The 17,500-nt window shown below is 64.3% G+C and overlaps 2 protein-coding genes across 2 annotated transcripts; both read right to left on the bottom strand.

The window, feature by feature from the left end:
- Positions 1–941: 941 nt before the first annotated feature.
- On the bottom strand, positions 942–4,746 carry JOSD2 (Josephin domain containing 2; the record flags this gene model as incomplete). The annotated part of the gene is made up of 6 exons (XM_082500010.1): positions 942–1,542; positions 1,636–1,830; positions 1,916–2,041; positions 2,152–2,316; positions 4,454–4,518; positions 4,732–4,746. 6 exons carry the CDS (start codon positions 4,744–4,746, stop codon positions 1,443–1,445), a joined length of 666 nt encoding a protein of 221 aa, XP_082356136.1. The 3' UTR covers positions 942–1,442.
- Positions 4,747–4,831: 85 nt separating this feature from the next.
- On the bottom strand, positions 4,832–16,686 carry ASPDH (aspartate dehydrogenase domain containing; the record flags this gene model as incomplete). The annotated part of the gene is made up of 7 exons (XM_082500014.1): positions 4,832–4,886; positions 5,859–6,010; positions 8,789–9,021; positions 11,566–11,715; positions 13,240–13,324; positions 15,094–15,235; positions 16,626–16,686. 7 exons carry the CDS (start codon positions 16,684–16,686, stop codon positions 4,849–4,851), a joined length of 861 nt encoding a protein of 286 aa, XP_082356140.1. The 3' UTR covers positions 4,832–4,848.
- Positions 16,687–17,500: the final 814 nt, after the last annotated feature.

Here is a 17,500-nt window from a genome sequence, read left to right as displayed (position 1 = left end):
GAATCGAACCCCGGTCTCCCGCGTGACAGGCGGGGATACTCACCACTATACTAACGAGGATAAAGCTATAAAACGGGGAGAGGCCGCGCGTGTTTGAACCCACGCATGGGGTAGTGTGGGGGGTGGAGCGGATGGGATGGGGGTCTCGCCCCAGACATACGCACACGCCCCCCTCAACCCGCGGCGCGGTCACGGAGCACAGGGGGAGGCCGCGGACACGCGTGGGGGCGGGCGGCGGCGGAGATGGAGGGAGAGGGCGGGCCCCATCAGCGCCCGGCGCCGTGGCTTAGTTGGTTAAAGCGCCTGTCTAGTAAACAGGAGATCCTGGGTTCGAATCCCAGCGGTGCCTCCGCCTTGTGTCGCGATAATATCGCGTGATATCCTTTTTATGATTCCCCCACCTTTTTCTAATTTTTTTTTTTTTTTTAAATTGGCTGCTCCCCCCCCCTCACTCCGCGCATGCCGAGGAAAGGAGGAGGCACCGTGGTGGAGCCGCTCCCCCCCCCCGCCCCCACTCCTCCTCCAGGTGTCGTGGGAAGGGAGTGAAGAGTCGCGAGCGGAAAATAAAAGCGAAAATTGGAATAAAATAGGTGGTTTCGTTTAAATTCCCTGACCGGGAATCGAACCCGGGCCGCGGCGGTGAGAGCGCCGAATCCTAACCACTAGACCACCAGGGAGCGCGGAAAGGAGCTCGCTACGGCTCCCCCCTGTTCCCCCATAGAGAAGGGGGCGATCCAAACGGCGCGCAGCTATTGGTCAGACGGGTTGATGGAGCGGACCAATCAGCGGGCGCGCTTTGGAGCCGCCCGAGTGTAGCAGGAGAACCGCCGCCGCCGTCCTCCTCCCGGCGCCGCCGCACCGCGCCAACCCCCCCCCACCTCGAGCGCCATAAACCCCCCCCCCCCCCAAAAAAAAACAGGGTCAGACCCTCCTCATCCATTTAAGCTTCAGATTCTCTTTATTACTCCCTGCAGGCGGGAAATCCCGGCCGGGGTGGGTGAATTTGGGGTCAGATTTGGGGATTTTGGGGATGGTTCAGTCCCCCCCCCCCCCGATTCCCATGCGCTGGAGCCGGGAGGGAACGCAGACCCCAGGGAAGGTCAACCGGACAATCCCATGGACTGCGGTGGAGACACAAAGCTGTAAACCCATCGGTTTTAATCGCCTTTTCATGGGTAATTAAGCCCATTGGGGTGCCACGTGCACCCCCCGAGGTGCCACCGGGTGCCATCGTGCGACCCCGTCGCGGCACCCGCGGAGGAATCCCGGTGACGGCGGCGAAATCGGGGGGGGGGGGTGAAATCCCGATGAATCGCGTGTTCCCCCAAAACACCACCACCGGATGAGCGGCACTTGGTTTAAAAAGTCTCAAAACGACCTCGGGTTTTCATCTCAAAGCGGTCGCGACCCCCTTCGGGTGTCACCCCTCGGCGCTCGCCGCGTCATTCGGGGCTCAGCCAAGCGCCGCTTTCCTCCACGGAGCGCGGCACCACGAGGAAAACCTCGCAGAGACCTTGGGAGAGGAAATCCCGCAGGAAAGCTCTGCCGGTGGCGGAGGGGAAAACCGAAAGGTGTCACCCAACGTCTTCCCTTCTCCGCGGTCCCCCCACCCTCGTGGGCCGCGGGCATCCCCACCTGAGTTCCTCCTCGCCGCCGATGGCGACGGGAGCCGGGAGTTTGGAATCGAGGTTGTAGTAGGTGCCGCGGTGTTGGCGGACGGCGAACCAGTGCTGTCGGCGTAACGGTAACGCCACGAATCCCAAAGAAACGTTAGAAGGAACGTTGAGGATGAAGCCCAAAATGCGGCCCAGCTCCAAACGCTCCAAGGATCTGGGGTGGGGTTGGAAAAATAGGAATGAGATGGGGGGGGGGGGTGGGGGACCACCCCAAAAATATCGGTGGGGTGAAACCGTACCGGCGTTTATCCCACCAAACGGCCGCCAAGTCCAGACCCTGAAGCGCCGCCATGATGACGTTGACGTCGTAGTTGCCGGTGCCCAAAAGGCTGCGGTGGGGGTTGAGGCGAGCGTCGGGGGCCAACCTTTATTTTTTTTTTTTTGGGGGGGGGGGGGGAAAGAAAAAGAGGAGGAAAATCAAGCAAAACTAGGCGGGGTCGGGCAAATAATGAAGGTAATTAAGTAATTAAGGTGCCTCTTGCAGATGTCGTCGGCCGCCCGGCGGGTGAAGCAGGGTCGCTGGAGGACGTTGTTGAGAGCGTGGAGGGCGCAGAGTTCCAACCGTTGTCGTTCGTGGTATAACGCCGGCGCGGGGGGGGACCCCCCGACATGGCGCCTGTTTCGGGGGGGGTCCGGCTGCCTGAGATTGGGGGGGGGGGGGGGGGGGTGGGAGGTGGGGGAGCTCCGGAAACACCTCCCGCTTTGCTCCCCAAATTCCCACCCCCCATAGATCCACACATACCTCCCACAGGAACCCCCAAACCTTCCAGCCTGTGCCTCCAGATCCCCCCCCCCCTCCCCGAGATGCCCTCAGACCCCCCCCAGATGCCCCCAGACCCCCCCCGAGATGCCCTCAGAACCCCCCCTGAGATGCCCCCCCGAGATGCCCTCAGACCCCCCCCATGATGCCCTCAGATCCCCTCCGAGATGCCCCCAGACCCCTCCCCGAGATGCCCTCAGATCCCCCCCGAGATGCCCCCCCCGAGATGCCCTCAGACCCCCCCCAGATGCCCTCAGATCCCCCCTGAGATGCCCCCAGACCCCCCCCTGAGATGCCCCCCCCTGAGATGCCCTCAGACCCCCCCCGAGATGCCCTCAGACCCCCCCCATGATGCCCTCAGATCCCCCCTGAGATGCCCCCAGACCCCCCCCGAGATGCCCCCAGACTCCCCCCCCGAGATGCCCTCAGACCCCCCCCCGAGATGCCCCCAGACCCCCCCCGAGATGCCCCCAGATCTCCCCCCACCCCCCAAACTCCCACAACACTGTCTTAAGACCCCCCCCCCGTGCACCCCAAGGGCCCCCCAAGACCCACTCAAACCTTCAAGACCCCCCCCCAAATACCCCCAGACCCCTCCCAACCCCCCCAGGTGCCCCCCCCACCTCTTCCAGACCCCCCCAAGACCATCTTAAGACCCCCCAGTGCCCCCTAAGGGCCCCCCCAAGATGCCCCCAAACCCCCATGAGACCGTCTTGACACCCCCCATGCACCCCAAGGGCCCCCCAAGATCCCCCCAGACCTTCAAGACCCCCCCAAGATGCCCCCAGACCCCCCCAGATGCCCCCAGACCCCTCCCCAAGCCCCCCCAGGTGCCCCCCCAGCTCTTCCAGACACCCTCAAAGACAACACACAGACCCCCCCCCCCAAAACGCACAGGACCCCCAGACCTCCTCAAGACTACCTTAAGACCCCCCCAGTGCACCCCAAGATGCCCCCCGACCCCCCCAGACCCCCCCAAAACCATCTTGACACCCCATGTGCACCCCAAGACCCCCCCAAACCATCAAGACTCCCCCAAGATGCCCCCAGACCCCCACAAGACCCCCCAAGATGCCCCCAGACCCCTCCCCAAGCTCCCCCCCCAGCTCTTCCAGACACCCCCAGACCCCCCCCAAGACTGTTCTAAGACCCCCAAGGGCCCCCCAAGACCTTCAAGACCCCCCCAAGATGCCCCCAGACCCCCACAAAACCATCTTGACACCCCATGTGCACCCCAAGACCCCCCCAAACCTTCAAGACTCCCCGAAGATGCCCCCAGACGCCCACGAGACCCCCCCAAGATGCCCCCAGACCCCTTCCCAAGCCCCCCCAGCTCTTTCAGACACCCCCAGACCCCCCCCAAGACCTTCAAGACCCCCCTCAAGATGCCCCCAGACCCCAACGAGACCGTCTTGACACCCCCCCGTGCATCCCAAGGGCCCCCCAAGACCCCCCCCAAACCTTCAAGACTCCCCCAAGATGCCCCCAGACCCCCACAAGACCCCCCAAGATGCCCCCAGACCCCTCCCCAAGCTCCCCCCCCAGCTCTTCCAGACACCCCCAGACCCCCCCCAAGACTGTCCTAAGACCCCCAAGGGCCCCCCAAGACCTTCAAGACCCCCTCAAGATGCCCCCAGGCCCCTCCCCAAGCCCCCCCCCAGCTCTTCCAGACACCCCCAAGACCCCCCCAGACCTTCCGGCCCCCCCCCAGCTCTTCCAGACACCCACAGGACCCCCCTTCCAAGACCATTTTAAGACCCTCCAGGGCACCCCAAGGACCCCCCCAAGCCCCCCAGGTGCCCCCCAAGCTCTTCCAGACACCGACCTCCCCCCACAGACCCCCCCCCTCCCCCAACACCTCCCCCCCCCCCCCCCCCCCCAATCCCCCGGGGCCTACCCAGGCCCTCCAGGCCGCTCCGCCGCCCCTGCGGGCATCCAGGCCCTCCCCGGCGCTCCCCGCTGCCCTCCCGGGCCCCCCAGGACCCCCTGAGCGCCCCCCGACACCCCCACAGCGCACCCCGCGGTTCCTCCGGGCCCGGCGGCGGTCGCATCCCGTTTCCCCCCCCGCTTCGGCCCGGCTTCCTTAGGCCGGAACTACGGCTCCCGGCGTGCACCGCGGCCCTCGGGGGACTTCCGCCCTTCCTCCCGGCGTGCCTTGCGCCGCGCCCCTATAGACACGCAGTTGCCCGCATGTCTTTTTCCCGTGGTGCCCCGCGCCGCGCTACCACTCGACGGCCGCCGACCTTCCTCCCATCGTGCCCTGCGCCCGCCCTCAACCTCCCCCCCCCCCCCCACTTCCGCCGCCGCCATGATGAAGCGTAGGCGCAGCGGTGCCGATGTCGCCGCCTTTAATGTCCTCCGGTCTGTCCCCCCCCGGGGGTTGTCCCCCGGTCTGTCCCCGACCCGGTGGCCTCAGCAGAGTTGGACGCATCCGCCATGTCCGTGGCAGGCTGAGGGGAGGGGATAAACGGAGTGACCGGGGGGCTTTGGGGACATGGGGGGGGGGGGGGGGGGCAGTGGGGACATGGGGGGATATTTGGGGACATGGGGGGACAGGAGGGGACATGGGGACATTTGGGACATGGGGCATATGGGGGGACGTGGAGGACATTGGGTGACACGGGGACATACGGGGGGACACAGGACATTGGGGGACACGGGGATATATGGGGGACACAGGTGACATTGGGGGACAACATTTGGGGACATATGAGGGACAGAGGACATTGGGGGACATGGGGACATACGGGGGAACACATGACATTGGGGGACACAACATTTGGGGACATGGTGACACAGTGGACATTGGGGGACACAGAGGACATTGAGGGACATGACATTTGGGGACACATGAGGGACAGAGGACATTGGGGACACATGGGGGTGGCACAGAGGACACTGGGGGACAAGAGGGGACACTGGGGGACAAGAGGGGACATTGGGGATATGACATTTGGGGACACATGAGGGACAGAGGACCTTGGGGACATATGGGGGTGGCACAGAGGACACCGGGGGACAAGAGGGGACATTGAGGGACACAGAGGACATTTGGGGACACATGAGGGACAGAGGACATTGGGGGACACAGAGGACATTTGGGGACATGACATTTGGGGACACCTGAGGGACAGAGGACATCGGGGACACATGGGGGTGGCACAGAGGACACCGGGGGACAAGAGGGGACATTTGGGGACACAGAGGACATTGGGGACACATGGGGGTGGCACAGAGGACACCGGGGGACAAGAGGGGACATTGAGGGCCACAGAGGACATTTGGGGACACATGGGGGTGGCACAGAGGACACCGGGGGACAAGAGGGGACACTGGGGGACGGCGGTGGGGCAGGAGGGGCCATGAGGTGCCACCCCGACCCTGGGGGTGGCCGGAGGGGACAGGGCGTCGCGTGTCCCCACCCCTCAGGCTGCTCCAGAAGGTGTGACGGGTGGCAGTGCCGGTGACAGCCCCCGGTGTCGCCGGGTTCCGGCGGGTACTGGTGACACTCAGGGCCCGTCCCTCGTCCCCAACGCTCGTCACCTCCACCTCCACGATGTGCCAATCGGGAACGCTGCCGGGGGGGGACGGGGACAAAAAGGGTGACGCGGCGGCGGTGACACCCCTAGGGGACACCGAAGGGGGGGGGGGGCATTGGGGGACAAGAGGGGACATTGGGGGACAAGAGGGGACATTGGGGACATGACGTTTGGGGACACATGAGGGCAGAGGACATTGGGGGACACAGAGGACATTAGGGGACATGACATTTGGGGACATGGGGGTGGCACAGAGGACACTGGGGGACAAGAGGGGACATTGGGGACATGGGGACATATGGGGGTGGCACAGAGGACACTGGGGGACACAGAGGACATTGGGGACATGACATTTGGGGACACATGAGGGACAGAGGACCTTGGGGACATATGGGGGTGGCACAGAGGACACTGGGGGACAAGAGGGGACACTGGGGGACAAGAGGGGACATTGGGGACATGACATTTGGGGACACATGAGGGACAGAGGACATTGGGGACATATGGGGGTGGCACAGAGGACACTGAGGACAAGAGGGGACATTGAGGGACACAGAGGACATTTGGGGACATGACATTTGGGGACACATGAGGGACAGAGGACATTGGGGACATATGGGGGTGGCACAGAGGACACTGGGGGACACAGAGGACATTTGGGGACACATGAGGGACAGAGGACCTTGGGGACATATGGGGGTGGCACAGAGGACACTGGGGGACAAGAGGGGACATTGGGGGACAAGAGGGCACATTGGGGACATGACATTTGGGGACACATGAGGGACAGAGGACATTGGGGGACACAGAGGACATTTGGGGACACATGAGGGACAGAGGACATTGGGGACACAGAGGACATTGGGGACATATGGGGGTGGCACAGAGGACACCGGGGGACAAGAGGGGACATTGAGGGACACAGAGGACATTTGGGGACACATGGGGGTGGCACAGAGGACACCGGGGGACAAGAGGGGACACTGGGGGACGGCGGTGGGGCAGGAGGGGCCATGAGGTGCCACCCCGACCCTGGGGGTGGCCGGAGGGGACAGGGCGTCGCGTGTCCCCACCCCTCAGGCTGCTCCAGAAGGTGTGACGGGTGGCAGTGCCGGTGACAGCCCCCGGTGTCGCCGGGTTCCGGCGGGTACTGGTGACACTCAGGGCCCGTCCCTCGTCCCCAACGCTCGTCACCTCCACCTCCACGATGTGCCAATCGGGAACGCTGCCGGGGGGGGACGGGGACAAAAAGGGTGACGCGGCGGCGGTGGCGGTGACACCCCTAGGGGACACCGAAGGGGTGGGGGGGGGACATTGGGGGACAAGAGGGGACATTGGGGACATGACATTTGGGGACACATGAGGGCAGAGGACATTGGGGGACATATGGGGGTGGCACAGAGGACACTGGGGACAAGAGGGGACATTGGGGGACACAGAGGACATTTGGGGACACATGAGGGACAGAGGACATTGGGGACATGGGGACATATGGGGGTGGCACAGAGGACACTGGGGGACAAGAGGGGACATTGGGGGACACAGAGGACATTTGGGGACACATGAGGGACAGAGGACATTGGGGGACACAGAGGACATTTGGGGACACATGAGGGAGAGAGGACCTTGGGGACACATGGGGGTGGCACAGAGGACATTGGGGACAAGAGGGGACATTGGGGGACACAGAGGACATTTGGGGACAGATGAGGGACAGAGGACATTGGGGACATATGGGGGTGGCACAGAGGACACCGGGGGACAAGAGGGGACATTGAGGGACACAGAGGACATTTGGGGACACATGAGGGACAGAGGACATTGGGGACATATGGGGGTGGCACAGAGGACACTGGGGGACAAGAGGGGACATTGGGGACATGACATTTGGGGACACATGAGGGACAGAGGACATTGGGGGACACAGAGGACATTAGGGGACATGACATTTGGGGACATGGGGGTGGCACAGAGGACACTGGGGGACAAGAGGGGACATTGGGGACATGGGGACATATGGGGGTGGCACAGAGGACACTGGGGGACAAGAGGGGACATTGGGGGACACAGAGGACATTTGGGGACACATGAGGGACAGAGGACATTTGGGGACATGACATTTGGGGACACATGAGGGACAGAGGACATTGGGGACATATGGGGGTGGCACAGAGGACACTGGGGGACACAGAGGACATTGGGGGACACAGAGGACATTTGGGGACACATGAGGGACAGAGGACATTGGGGACATGGGGGTGGCACAGAGGACACCGGGGGACAAGAGGGGACATTGGGGGACACAGAGGACATTTGGGGACACAGAGGACATTGAGGGACATGACATTTGGGGACACCTGAGGGACAGAGGACCTTGGGGACATATGGGGGTGGCACAGAGGACACTGGGGGACACAGAGGACATTGGGGGACACAGAGGACATTGGGGACATGATGTTTGGGGACACATGAGGGACAGAGGACATTGGGGACATATGGGGGTGGCACAGAGGACATTGGGGACAAGAGGGGACATTGGGGGACACAGAGGACATTTGGGGACACCTGAGGGACAGAGGACCTTGGGGACATATGGGGGTGGCACAGAGGACACCGGGGGACAAGAGGGGACATTGGGGGACACAGAGGACATTTGGGGACATGACATTTGGGGACACCTGTGGGACAGAGGACCTTGGGGACATATGGGGGTGGCACAGAGGACACCGGGGGACAAGAGGGGACATTGGGGGACCGCGTTGGGGCAGGAGGGGCCACGAGGTGCCACCCCCGGCCCTGTCCCCGTCCCCTACCTGGGGTCGGCCACCAAGCAGGCGCGGATGCCATCGAAGCCCAAGCGGGGGGCGGCCACCGCGGCGGCCGCCATGGTGTTGACGTTGTTGGGGGCGAGGGGACAAAGGGGACGGAGGGGCCCCTCGTAGAGGACAGCGCGTCCCCCCGCTGCCACCGCCGCCACCAAGCGCTCTTGGAGCCACCCCTGCAGGTGGAAGCTCTGCGGGGCCTTTGTCATTGTCACCTTAAGTGCCTGGGGACAAGGGAGGGGGAGGGGGGGGATTGTCACCAGAGCGTTGACACAGCACCATCCGTCCCCGTCCCCCGTCAGCGCTGTCCCCAAAGTCCTGTGGGGTCCCCAACCTCAGACACTGTCCCCAACCTCAGACACTGTCCCCAAACCCCAGTGGGGTCCCCAACTTTGGACACTGTCCCCAACCTCAGATACTGTCCCCAACATCGGACACTGTCCCCAAACCCCACTGTGGTCCCCAACTTTGGACACTGTCCCCAACCTCAGACACTGTCCCCAACTTTGGACACTGTCCCCAACCTCAGACACTGTCCCCAAACCGCACTGTGGTCCCCAACCTCAGGCACTGTCCCCAACCTCAGACACTGTCCCCAAAGCCCCATGGGGTCCCCAACCTCAGACACTGTCCCCAACTTTGGACATTGTCCCCAACCTCAGACACTGTCCCCAAATCCCACTGTAGTCCCCAACCTCAGACACTGTCCCCAACGTCGGACACTGCCCCCAAACCCCAACGTGGTCCCCAACTTTGGACACTGTCCCCAACCTCAGACACTGTCCCCAAAGCCCCGTGTGGTCCCCAACTTTGGACACTGTCCCCAAATCCAGACATTGTCCCCAACTTTGGACACTGTCCCCAACCTCAGACACTGTCCCCAACCTCAGACACTGTCCCCAAACCCCACTGTGGTCCCCAACTTTGGACACTGTCCCCAACCTCAGACACTGTCCCCAAAGCCCCATGAGGTCCCCAACCTCAGACACTGTCCCCAACTTTGGACATTGTCCCCAACCTCAGACACTGTCCCCAAAGCCCAGTGTGGTCCCCAACTTTGGACACTGTCCCCAACTTTGGACACTGTCCCCAACCTCAGACACTGTCCCCAAACCCCAACGTGGTCCCCAACTTTGGACACTGTCCCCAACCTCAGACACTGTCCCCAAAGCCCCGTGTGGTCCCCAACTTCAGACACTGTCCCCAACGTCGGACACTGTCCCCAAACCCCACTGTGGTCCCCAACCTCAGGCACTGTCCCCAACCTCAGACACTGTCCCCAATTGTCCCACCCTTTGGTGTCCCCAACCCCACAGTGTCCCCAACCCCACGGTGTCCCCAACCCCACGGTGTCCCACCCCTTGGTGTCCCCAACCCCATGACACCTCAAGCCCCATGGTGTCCCCAACCCCACGGTGTCCCCAACCCCACGGTGACCCCAACCCCACGACACCCCAACCCCACGGTGTCCCCAACCCCACAACATCCCAACCCCACAGTGTCCCCAACCCCAAAGTGTCCCCAACCCCACAACATCCCAACCCCATGATGTCCCCAACCCCACAGTGTCCCACCCCTTGGTGTCCCCAACCCCATGACACCTCAAGCCCCATGGTGTCCCCAACCCCACAGTGTCCCCAACCCCATGACACCCCAAGCCCCATAATGTCCCCAACTCACCGTGTCCCCAACCCCACAGTGTCCCCAACCCCACAACATCCCAAGCCCCATAATGTCCCCAACCCCACAGTGTCCCCAACCCCATGACACCCCAAGCCCCATGATGTCCCCAACCCCACGGTGTCCCCAACCCCACAGTGTCCCCAACCCCATGCTGTCCCCCAACCCCATGGTGTCCCCAACCCCACAGTGTCCCCAACCCCATGACACCCCAAGCCCCATGATGTCCCCAACCCCACGGTGTCCCCAACCCCACAGTGTCCCCAACCCCATGCTGTCCCCCAACCCCATGGTGTCCCCAACCCCACAGTGTCCCCAACCCCATGACACCCCAAGCCCCATGATGTCCCCAACCCCACGGTGTCCCCAACCCCACAGTGTCCCCAACCCCATGCTGTCCCCCAACCCCACGGTGTCCCCAACCCCACAGTGTCCCCAACCCCATGACACCCCAAGCCCCATGATGTCCCCAACCCCACAACATCCCAACCCCACAGTGTCCCCAACCCCACGGTGTCCCCAACCCCATGCTGTCCCCCAACCCCATGGTGTCCCCAACCCCACAGTGTCCCCAACCCCACGGTGTCCCACCCCTTGGTGTCCCCAACCCCATGACACCCCAAGCCCCACAGTGTCCCCAACCCCACGGTGACCCCAACCCCACGACACCCCAACCCCACAGTGTCCCCAACCCCACAACATCCCAACCCCATGATGTCCCCAACCCCACAGTGTCCCCAACCCCACAACATCCCAACCCCATGGTGTCCCCAACCCCACAGTGTCCCCAACCCCATGACACCCCAAGCCCCATGATGTCCCCAACCCCACGGTGTCCCACCCCTTGGTGTCCCCAACCCCATGACACCTCAAGCCCCATAATGTCCCCAACCCCACAGTGTCCCCAACCCCACAACATCCCAACCCCACGGTGTCCCCAACCCCATGGTGACCCCAACCCCACAGTGTCCCCAACCCCACGGTGTCCCCAACCCCACGGTGACCCCAACCCCACGACACCCCAAGCCCCGTCATGTCCCCAACCCCCCGCTGTCCCCAACCCCCCGCTGTCCCCGCGGGTGGCTCACGGCCAGCGTGCCGTCCTGGTCCATGCGCCGGATGTCATCGCAGCCCCACAGGGCGCCGCGGGGGACGTAGAGCGTGTGACCCCCCCGCGCCGCCGCCTCCCGCAGCCGTCGCTCCGTCTCGGGGTCCGCCAGCGCCGTTGGGGACCCCAGCTGGGGACATCGGCTCAGGCCACCATGTCCCCCGCTGTCACCCCTCCGGCCCCACCGCTTCCGTGGGTCCGTTGTCCCCAACAGCCCCTCTGTCCCCATCCCAATGTCCCCACTGTCCCCAACCTCCTCATTTTCCCCAATGTCCCCTCTGTCCCCATCCCAATGGCCCCATGTCCCCACCACTCCACCCCACTGTCCCCTCCACCCCACTGTCCCCAACAGCCCCTCTGTCCCCATCCCAATGGCCCCTCTGTCCCCATCCGAACGTCCCCATATCCCCACCACAACACTGTCCCCATCCCAATGTCCCCACTGTCCCCACCACCACACTCTCTCCATCCCAATGTCCCCACTGTCCCCAACCTCCTCATTGTCCCAAATGTCCCTCTGTCCCCATCCCAATGGCCCCATGTCCCCACCACTCCACCCCACTGTTCCCACCACCCCCTGTCCCCAACAGCCCCTCTGTCCCCATCCCAATATCCCCTCTGTCCCCATCCGAACGTCCCCATATCCCCACCACAACACTGTCCCCATTCCAATGGCCCCATTGTCCCCATGTCCCCACCACTCCACCCCCACTGTCCCCATCAGCCCCTCTGTCCCCATTCCAATGTCCCAACTGTCCCCACCACCACACTGTCCCCATCCCAATGGCCCCATGTCCCCACCACTCCACCCCACTGTCCCCACCACCCCCTGTCCCCAACAGCCCCTCTGTCCCCATCCCAACGGCCCCACTGTCCCCACTGTCCCCAATGTCCCCTCTGTCCCCATCCGAACATCCCCATATCCCCACCACAACACTGTCCCCATTCCAATGGCCCCACTGTCCCCATGTCCCCACCACTCCACCACCACTGTCCCCAACAGCCCCTCTGTCCCCATCCCAATGTCCCCACTGTCCCCACCACCACACTGTCCCCATCCCAATGTCCCCATGTCCCCATCACTCCACCCCACTGTCCCCTCCACCCCACTGTCCCCAACAGCCCCTCTGTCCCCATCCCAATGGCCCCACTGTCCCCATCCCAATGGACCAACTGTCCCCACCACCACACTCTCTCCATCCCAATGTCCCCACTGTCCCCAACCTCCTCATTGTCCCAAATGTCCCTCTGTCCCCATCCCAATGGCCCCATGTCCCCACCACTCCACCCCACTGTTCCCACCACCCCCTGTCCCCAACTGCCCCTCTGTCCCCATCCCAATGTCCCAACTGTCCCCACTGTCCCCAATGTCCCCTCTGTCCCCATCCCAACGTCCCCATATTCCCACCACCACACTGTCCCCATTCCAATGGCCCCACTGTCCCCATGTCCCCACCAGTCCCTTTGTCCCCATCCCAATGTCCCCATGTCCCCACCACCACATCCCCATTGTCCCCAACCTCCTCATTGTCCCCATGTCCCCACCACCACATCCCCATTGTCCCCATGTCCCCACCGCCCTATCTCCATGTCCCCACCCTCCCCCCGGCCGCCCTGTCCCCGCTGTCCCCAACCCGTGTCCCCTTGTCCCCACCATGAAGTCAGCGTGGGCCAGGATGTCCTCGCCGTGCTCCTGGGCCACGCAGGGATGTGCCACCTCCACCACCAGGTCCACCTCCCTGGGGACACAGGGTGACACCAGGACATGGGGGACATTGGGGGCATGGGGTGGCACCAGGACGTGGGGGTCCATGGGGACATTGGGTGGCACCAGGGCATGGGGGACACTGGGGTACAGGGGGACACTGGGGCATGGGGGACACTGGGGACATGGGGTGGCACCAGGACGTGGGGGTCCATGGGGACATGGGGTGGCACCAGGACATGGGGGACACTGGGGTACAGGGGGACACTGGGGCATGGGGGACACTGGGGACATGGGGTGGCACCAGGACGTGGGGGTCCATGGGGACATGGGGTGGCACCAGGACATGGGGGACACTGGGGTACAGGGGGACACTGGGGCATGGGGGACACTGGGGACATGGGGTGGCACCAGGACGTGGGGGTCCATGGGGACATGGGGTGGCACCAGGACATGGGGGACACTGGGGACTCAAGTGTCTGGGGAGGTGACAGGAGGTGGCAGGGTGGCATGGGGGGGGGGAGGAGGAATGGGGGTGACATGGGGGTCCCGTGAGCGACATGGGGGTCCTGGAGGTGACGTGGGGGTGGCAGAAGATCCTGGGGGTGACATTGGGGTCCTGGGGGTGACACGGGGGTCCTGGAGGTGACATTGGGGTCTTGGGAGTGACATTGGGGTCCTGGGGGTGACATGGGGGTTCTGGGGGTGACATGGGGGTGGCAGAAGATCCTGGGGGTGACATGGGGGTCCTGGGGGGTGACATGGGGGTCCTGGGGGTGACATTGGGGTCTTGGGGGTGACATTGGGGTGGCAGAAGATCCTGGGGGTGACACAGGGGTCCTGGGGGTGACATTGAGATCCTGGAGGTGACATTGGGGTCTTGGGGTGACATGGGGGTCCTGGGGGTGACACGGGGGTGGCAGGGGATCCTGGAGGTGACATTGGGGTCCTGGGGGTGACATTGGGGTCCTGGAGGTGACATTGGGGTCCTGGGGGTGACACAGGGGTGGCAGAAGATCCTGGGGGTGACATTGGGGTCCTGCGGGTGACATGGGGGTTCTGGGGGTGACATGGGGGCGGCAGAAGATCCTGGAGGTGACATTGGGGTCTTGGGGGTGACATTGGGGTCCTGGGGGTGACATTGGGGTCGGGGGGGGTGACATTGGGGTCCTGGAGGTGACATGGGGGTCCTGGGGGTGACATTGAGATCCTGGAGGTGACATTGGGGTCTTGGGGTGACATTGGGGTCCGGGGGGGTGACATTGGGGTGGCAGAAGATCCTGGGGGTGACATTGGGGTCCTGGGGGGTGACATTGGGGTTCTGGGGGTGACATTGGGGTCTTGGGGGTGACATTGGGGTCCTGGAGGTGACATGGGGGTCCTGGGGGTGACATTGAGATCCTGGAGGTGACATTGGGGTCTTGGGGTGACATTGGGGTCCGGGGGGGTGACATTGGGGTGGCAGAAGATCCTGGGGGTGACATTGGGGTTCTGGGGGTGACATTGGGGTCTTGGGGGTGACATGGGGGTCCTGGGGGTGACATTGGGGTGCTGGGGGTGACATTGGGGTCTTGGGGTGACATTGGGGTCCGGGGGGGTGACATTGGGGTGGCAGAAGATCCTGGAGGTGACATTGGGGTCCTGGGGGGTGACATTGGGGTCTTGGGGGTGACATTGGGGTCCCGGAGGTGACATGGGGGTCCTGGGGGTGACATTGGGGTGGTGGGTGTTGCTGAGGGTGACAGAGGTGACACTGGGCGGGGGGGGAGGGGCGCGGGGGGGTGACAACGGGGTGTCACTCACGTGTGGGGCAGGAGGCGGAGGTCCATCAGGCGCAGTGGGGGGGGGACCCCCTCCAACCGCCCCCCATCCCGTCCCCACACGAAGGCCAATGTCAACCCCAGGGGGGGTCCCCGCGACAGCAATTGCCCCACCAGGAACTGCCCTGGGGGGGGCGGGGGGGGGGGGGGGGACGACACACCCCCTGTCACCCCCCCAGAACTGCCCCCCCCCCCCATCACTCCCCCAGTGCCATCCCAGTTGCCCCCCCCCCTCCAATTTTGCCCACTTGCCCCCATACCCCCCCAGTTGCCCCCCCCCCCCAATTTAGCCCAGTGGCCCCCATAACCCCCCCCCAGTTACCCCCCAGCTGCCCCCATCGCCTCCCAATTAACCCCCCAATTGCCCCCATAGCTTCCAGTTGCCCCCCAGTTGCCCCTCAGTGGCCCCAATTACCCCTCTAATTGCCCCAATTACCCCCCCAGTTGCCCCCATACCCCCCAAATAACCCCAATCGCCCCCAAATTACCCCTCAAATGACCCCCAATTACCCCCATACCCCCTTTTACCCCCCAATTGCCCCATAGCCCCCCCCACCCCTCCAATTACCCCAATTACCCCACTAATTACCCCCATTGCCCCTTAATTGCCCCCACTTACCCCTCAATTCCCCCCAGTTCCCCCTCCCAGTCCTTCCCAGTGACTCCCAGTTCCCCTCCAAGTCCCTCCCAGTCCCTCCCAGTCTCCCTCAGTCCCCTTCCCAGTCCCCCCAGTTCCCCTTCCCAGTCCCTCCAGTTCCCCCTCCCAGTCCCCCCCCAGCCCCTCAGCTCCCCCCAGTTCCCCCTCCCAGTCCTTCCCAGTCCCCCCAGTGCTCCTCCCAGTTCCCCCCAGCCCCTCAATTCCCCCCAGTTCCCCCTCCCAGTCCTTCCCAGTGCCTCCCAGTTCCCCAGTTCCCCTTCCCAGTTCCTCCCGTTCCCCCCCAGTGCTCCTCACAGTCCTCCCAGTCCCCCCCCAACCCTCAATTCACCCCAGTTCCTCCTCCCAGTCCCTCCCAGTCCCCTCCAGTGCTCCTCCCAGTCCCTCCCAGTCCTCCCCAGTCCTCCCCCAGCCCCTCAATTCCCCCCAGTTCCCCCTCCCAGTCCCTCCCAGTCCCCCCCCAGCCCCTCAATTCACCCCAGTTCCCCCTCCCAGTCCTTCCCAGTGCCTCCCAGTCCCCCAGTTCCCCCTCCCAGTTCCTCCCGTTCCCCCCCAGTGCTCCCCACAGTCCTCCCCAGTCCCCCCCCAGCCCCTCAATTCCCCCCAGTTGTCCCTCCCAGTCCCTCCCAGTCCCTCCCAGTCCCCCCCCAGCCCCTCAATTCCCCCCAGTTCCCCCTCCCAGTCCCTCCCAGTCCCTCCCAGTCCCCCCCCAGCCCCTCAATTCACCCCAGTTCCTCCTCCCAGTCCCTCCCAGTCCTCCCCAGTCCCCCCCCAGCCCCTCAATTCCCCCCAGTTCCCCCTCCCAGTCCTTCCCAGTGCCTCCCAGTCCCCCCAGTTCCCCCTCCCAGTCCCCCCATTACCCAACTGGCCGTAGCCCAGGATCCCCACACGGCGACACCGCGGGGCCTCCGCCTGTGCCATGGCCTGCGGGGGGGGGGGGGGGTCCAGGGGTCGGGGGGGGGCATTGAGGGCTGCCCCACACCCTGCCCCCCAATTGCCCCCCCCGCCCCATAACTGCCCCCCCCTGCCCCATAACTGCCCCCTCTGACCCCCAACTGCCCCCTCTTAACCCCATAATTGCCCCCCTCGGCCCCCTAACTGCCCCCCCCGCCCCATAACTGACCCCACAGACCCCCACAGACCCCCAACTGCCCCCCCCACCCCCAAAGTGCCCCTCCCTACCCCCCCAACTGCCCCCCCCCCTCCCCCCAGCCCCCTAAATTACCACACCACCCTCTAACTGCCCCCTCTCACCCCCTAATTGCCCCCCTTAGCCCCACGGGTGCCCCCCCCCCCTTAATTACCCCCTCAATTACCCCCTCTAACCATTAATTAACCCCCCTCTGACCCCTAATTGCCCCTCGGACCCCTAATTACCCCCTCTGACCCCTAATTGCCCCCCTGACCCCTAATTTGCCCCCCTAACTGCCCCCCCTTAGCCCCATAATTCCCCCCCCCCCCGGTCTATAACTACCCCTCGAGCCCCCCAACCGCCCCCCCCCAATTGCCCCTCCCTCCCCCCCCAAAAACCCCCTAAACTACCCCCCACCGCCCCCCAATTGCCCCTCCTCCCCCTCCCAACTGCCCCCCCCGCCCCCAACCCCCCCTCCAATTGCCCCCCCCCCCCCCCCAGCACGTAATTGCCCCCCAATATCGCCTCCTTTCCCCCCCCCCCCCCATCCCCCCACCTGCCCCACGTCCGCTCTGGTTCGGCCTTTGGCCCCCCCCCTCCCCC

Source organism: Vanellus vanellus, assembly GCF_965231255.1.
Source record: "Vanellus vanellus genome assembly, contig: HAP1_SCAFFOLD_1100, whole genome shotgun sequence".
NCBI lineage: Eukaryota > Metazoa > Chordata > Aves > Charadriiformes > Charadriidae > Vanellus > Vanellus vanellus.
Note: the sequence above shows the minus strand (reverse complement) of the source record. Positions and strands in the feature narration are given on the sequence as shown.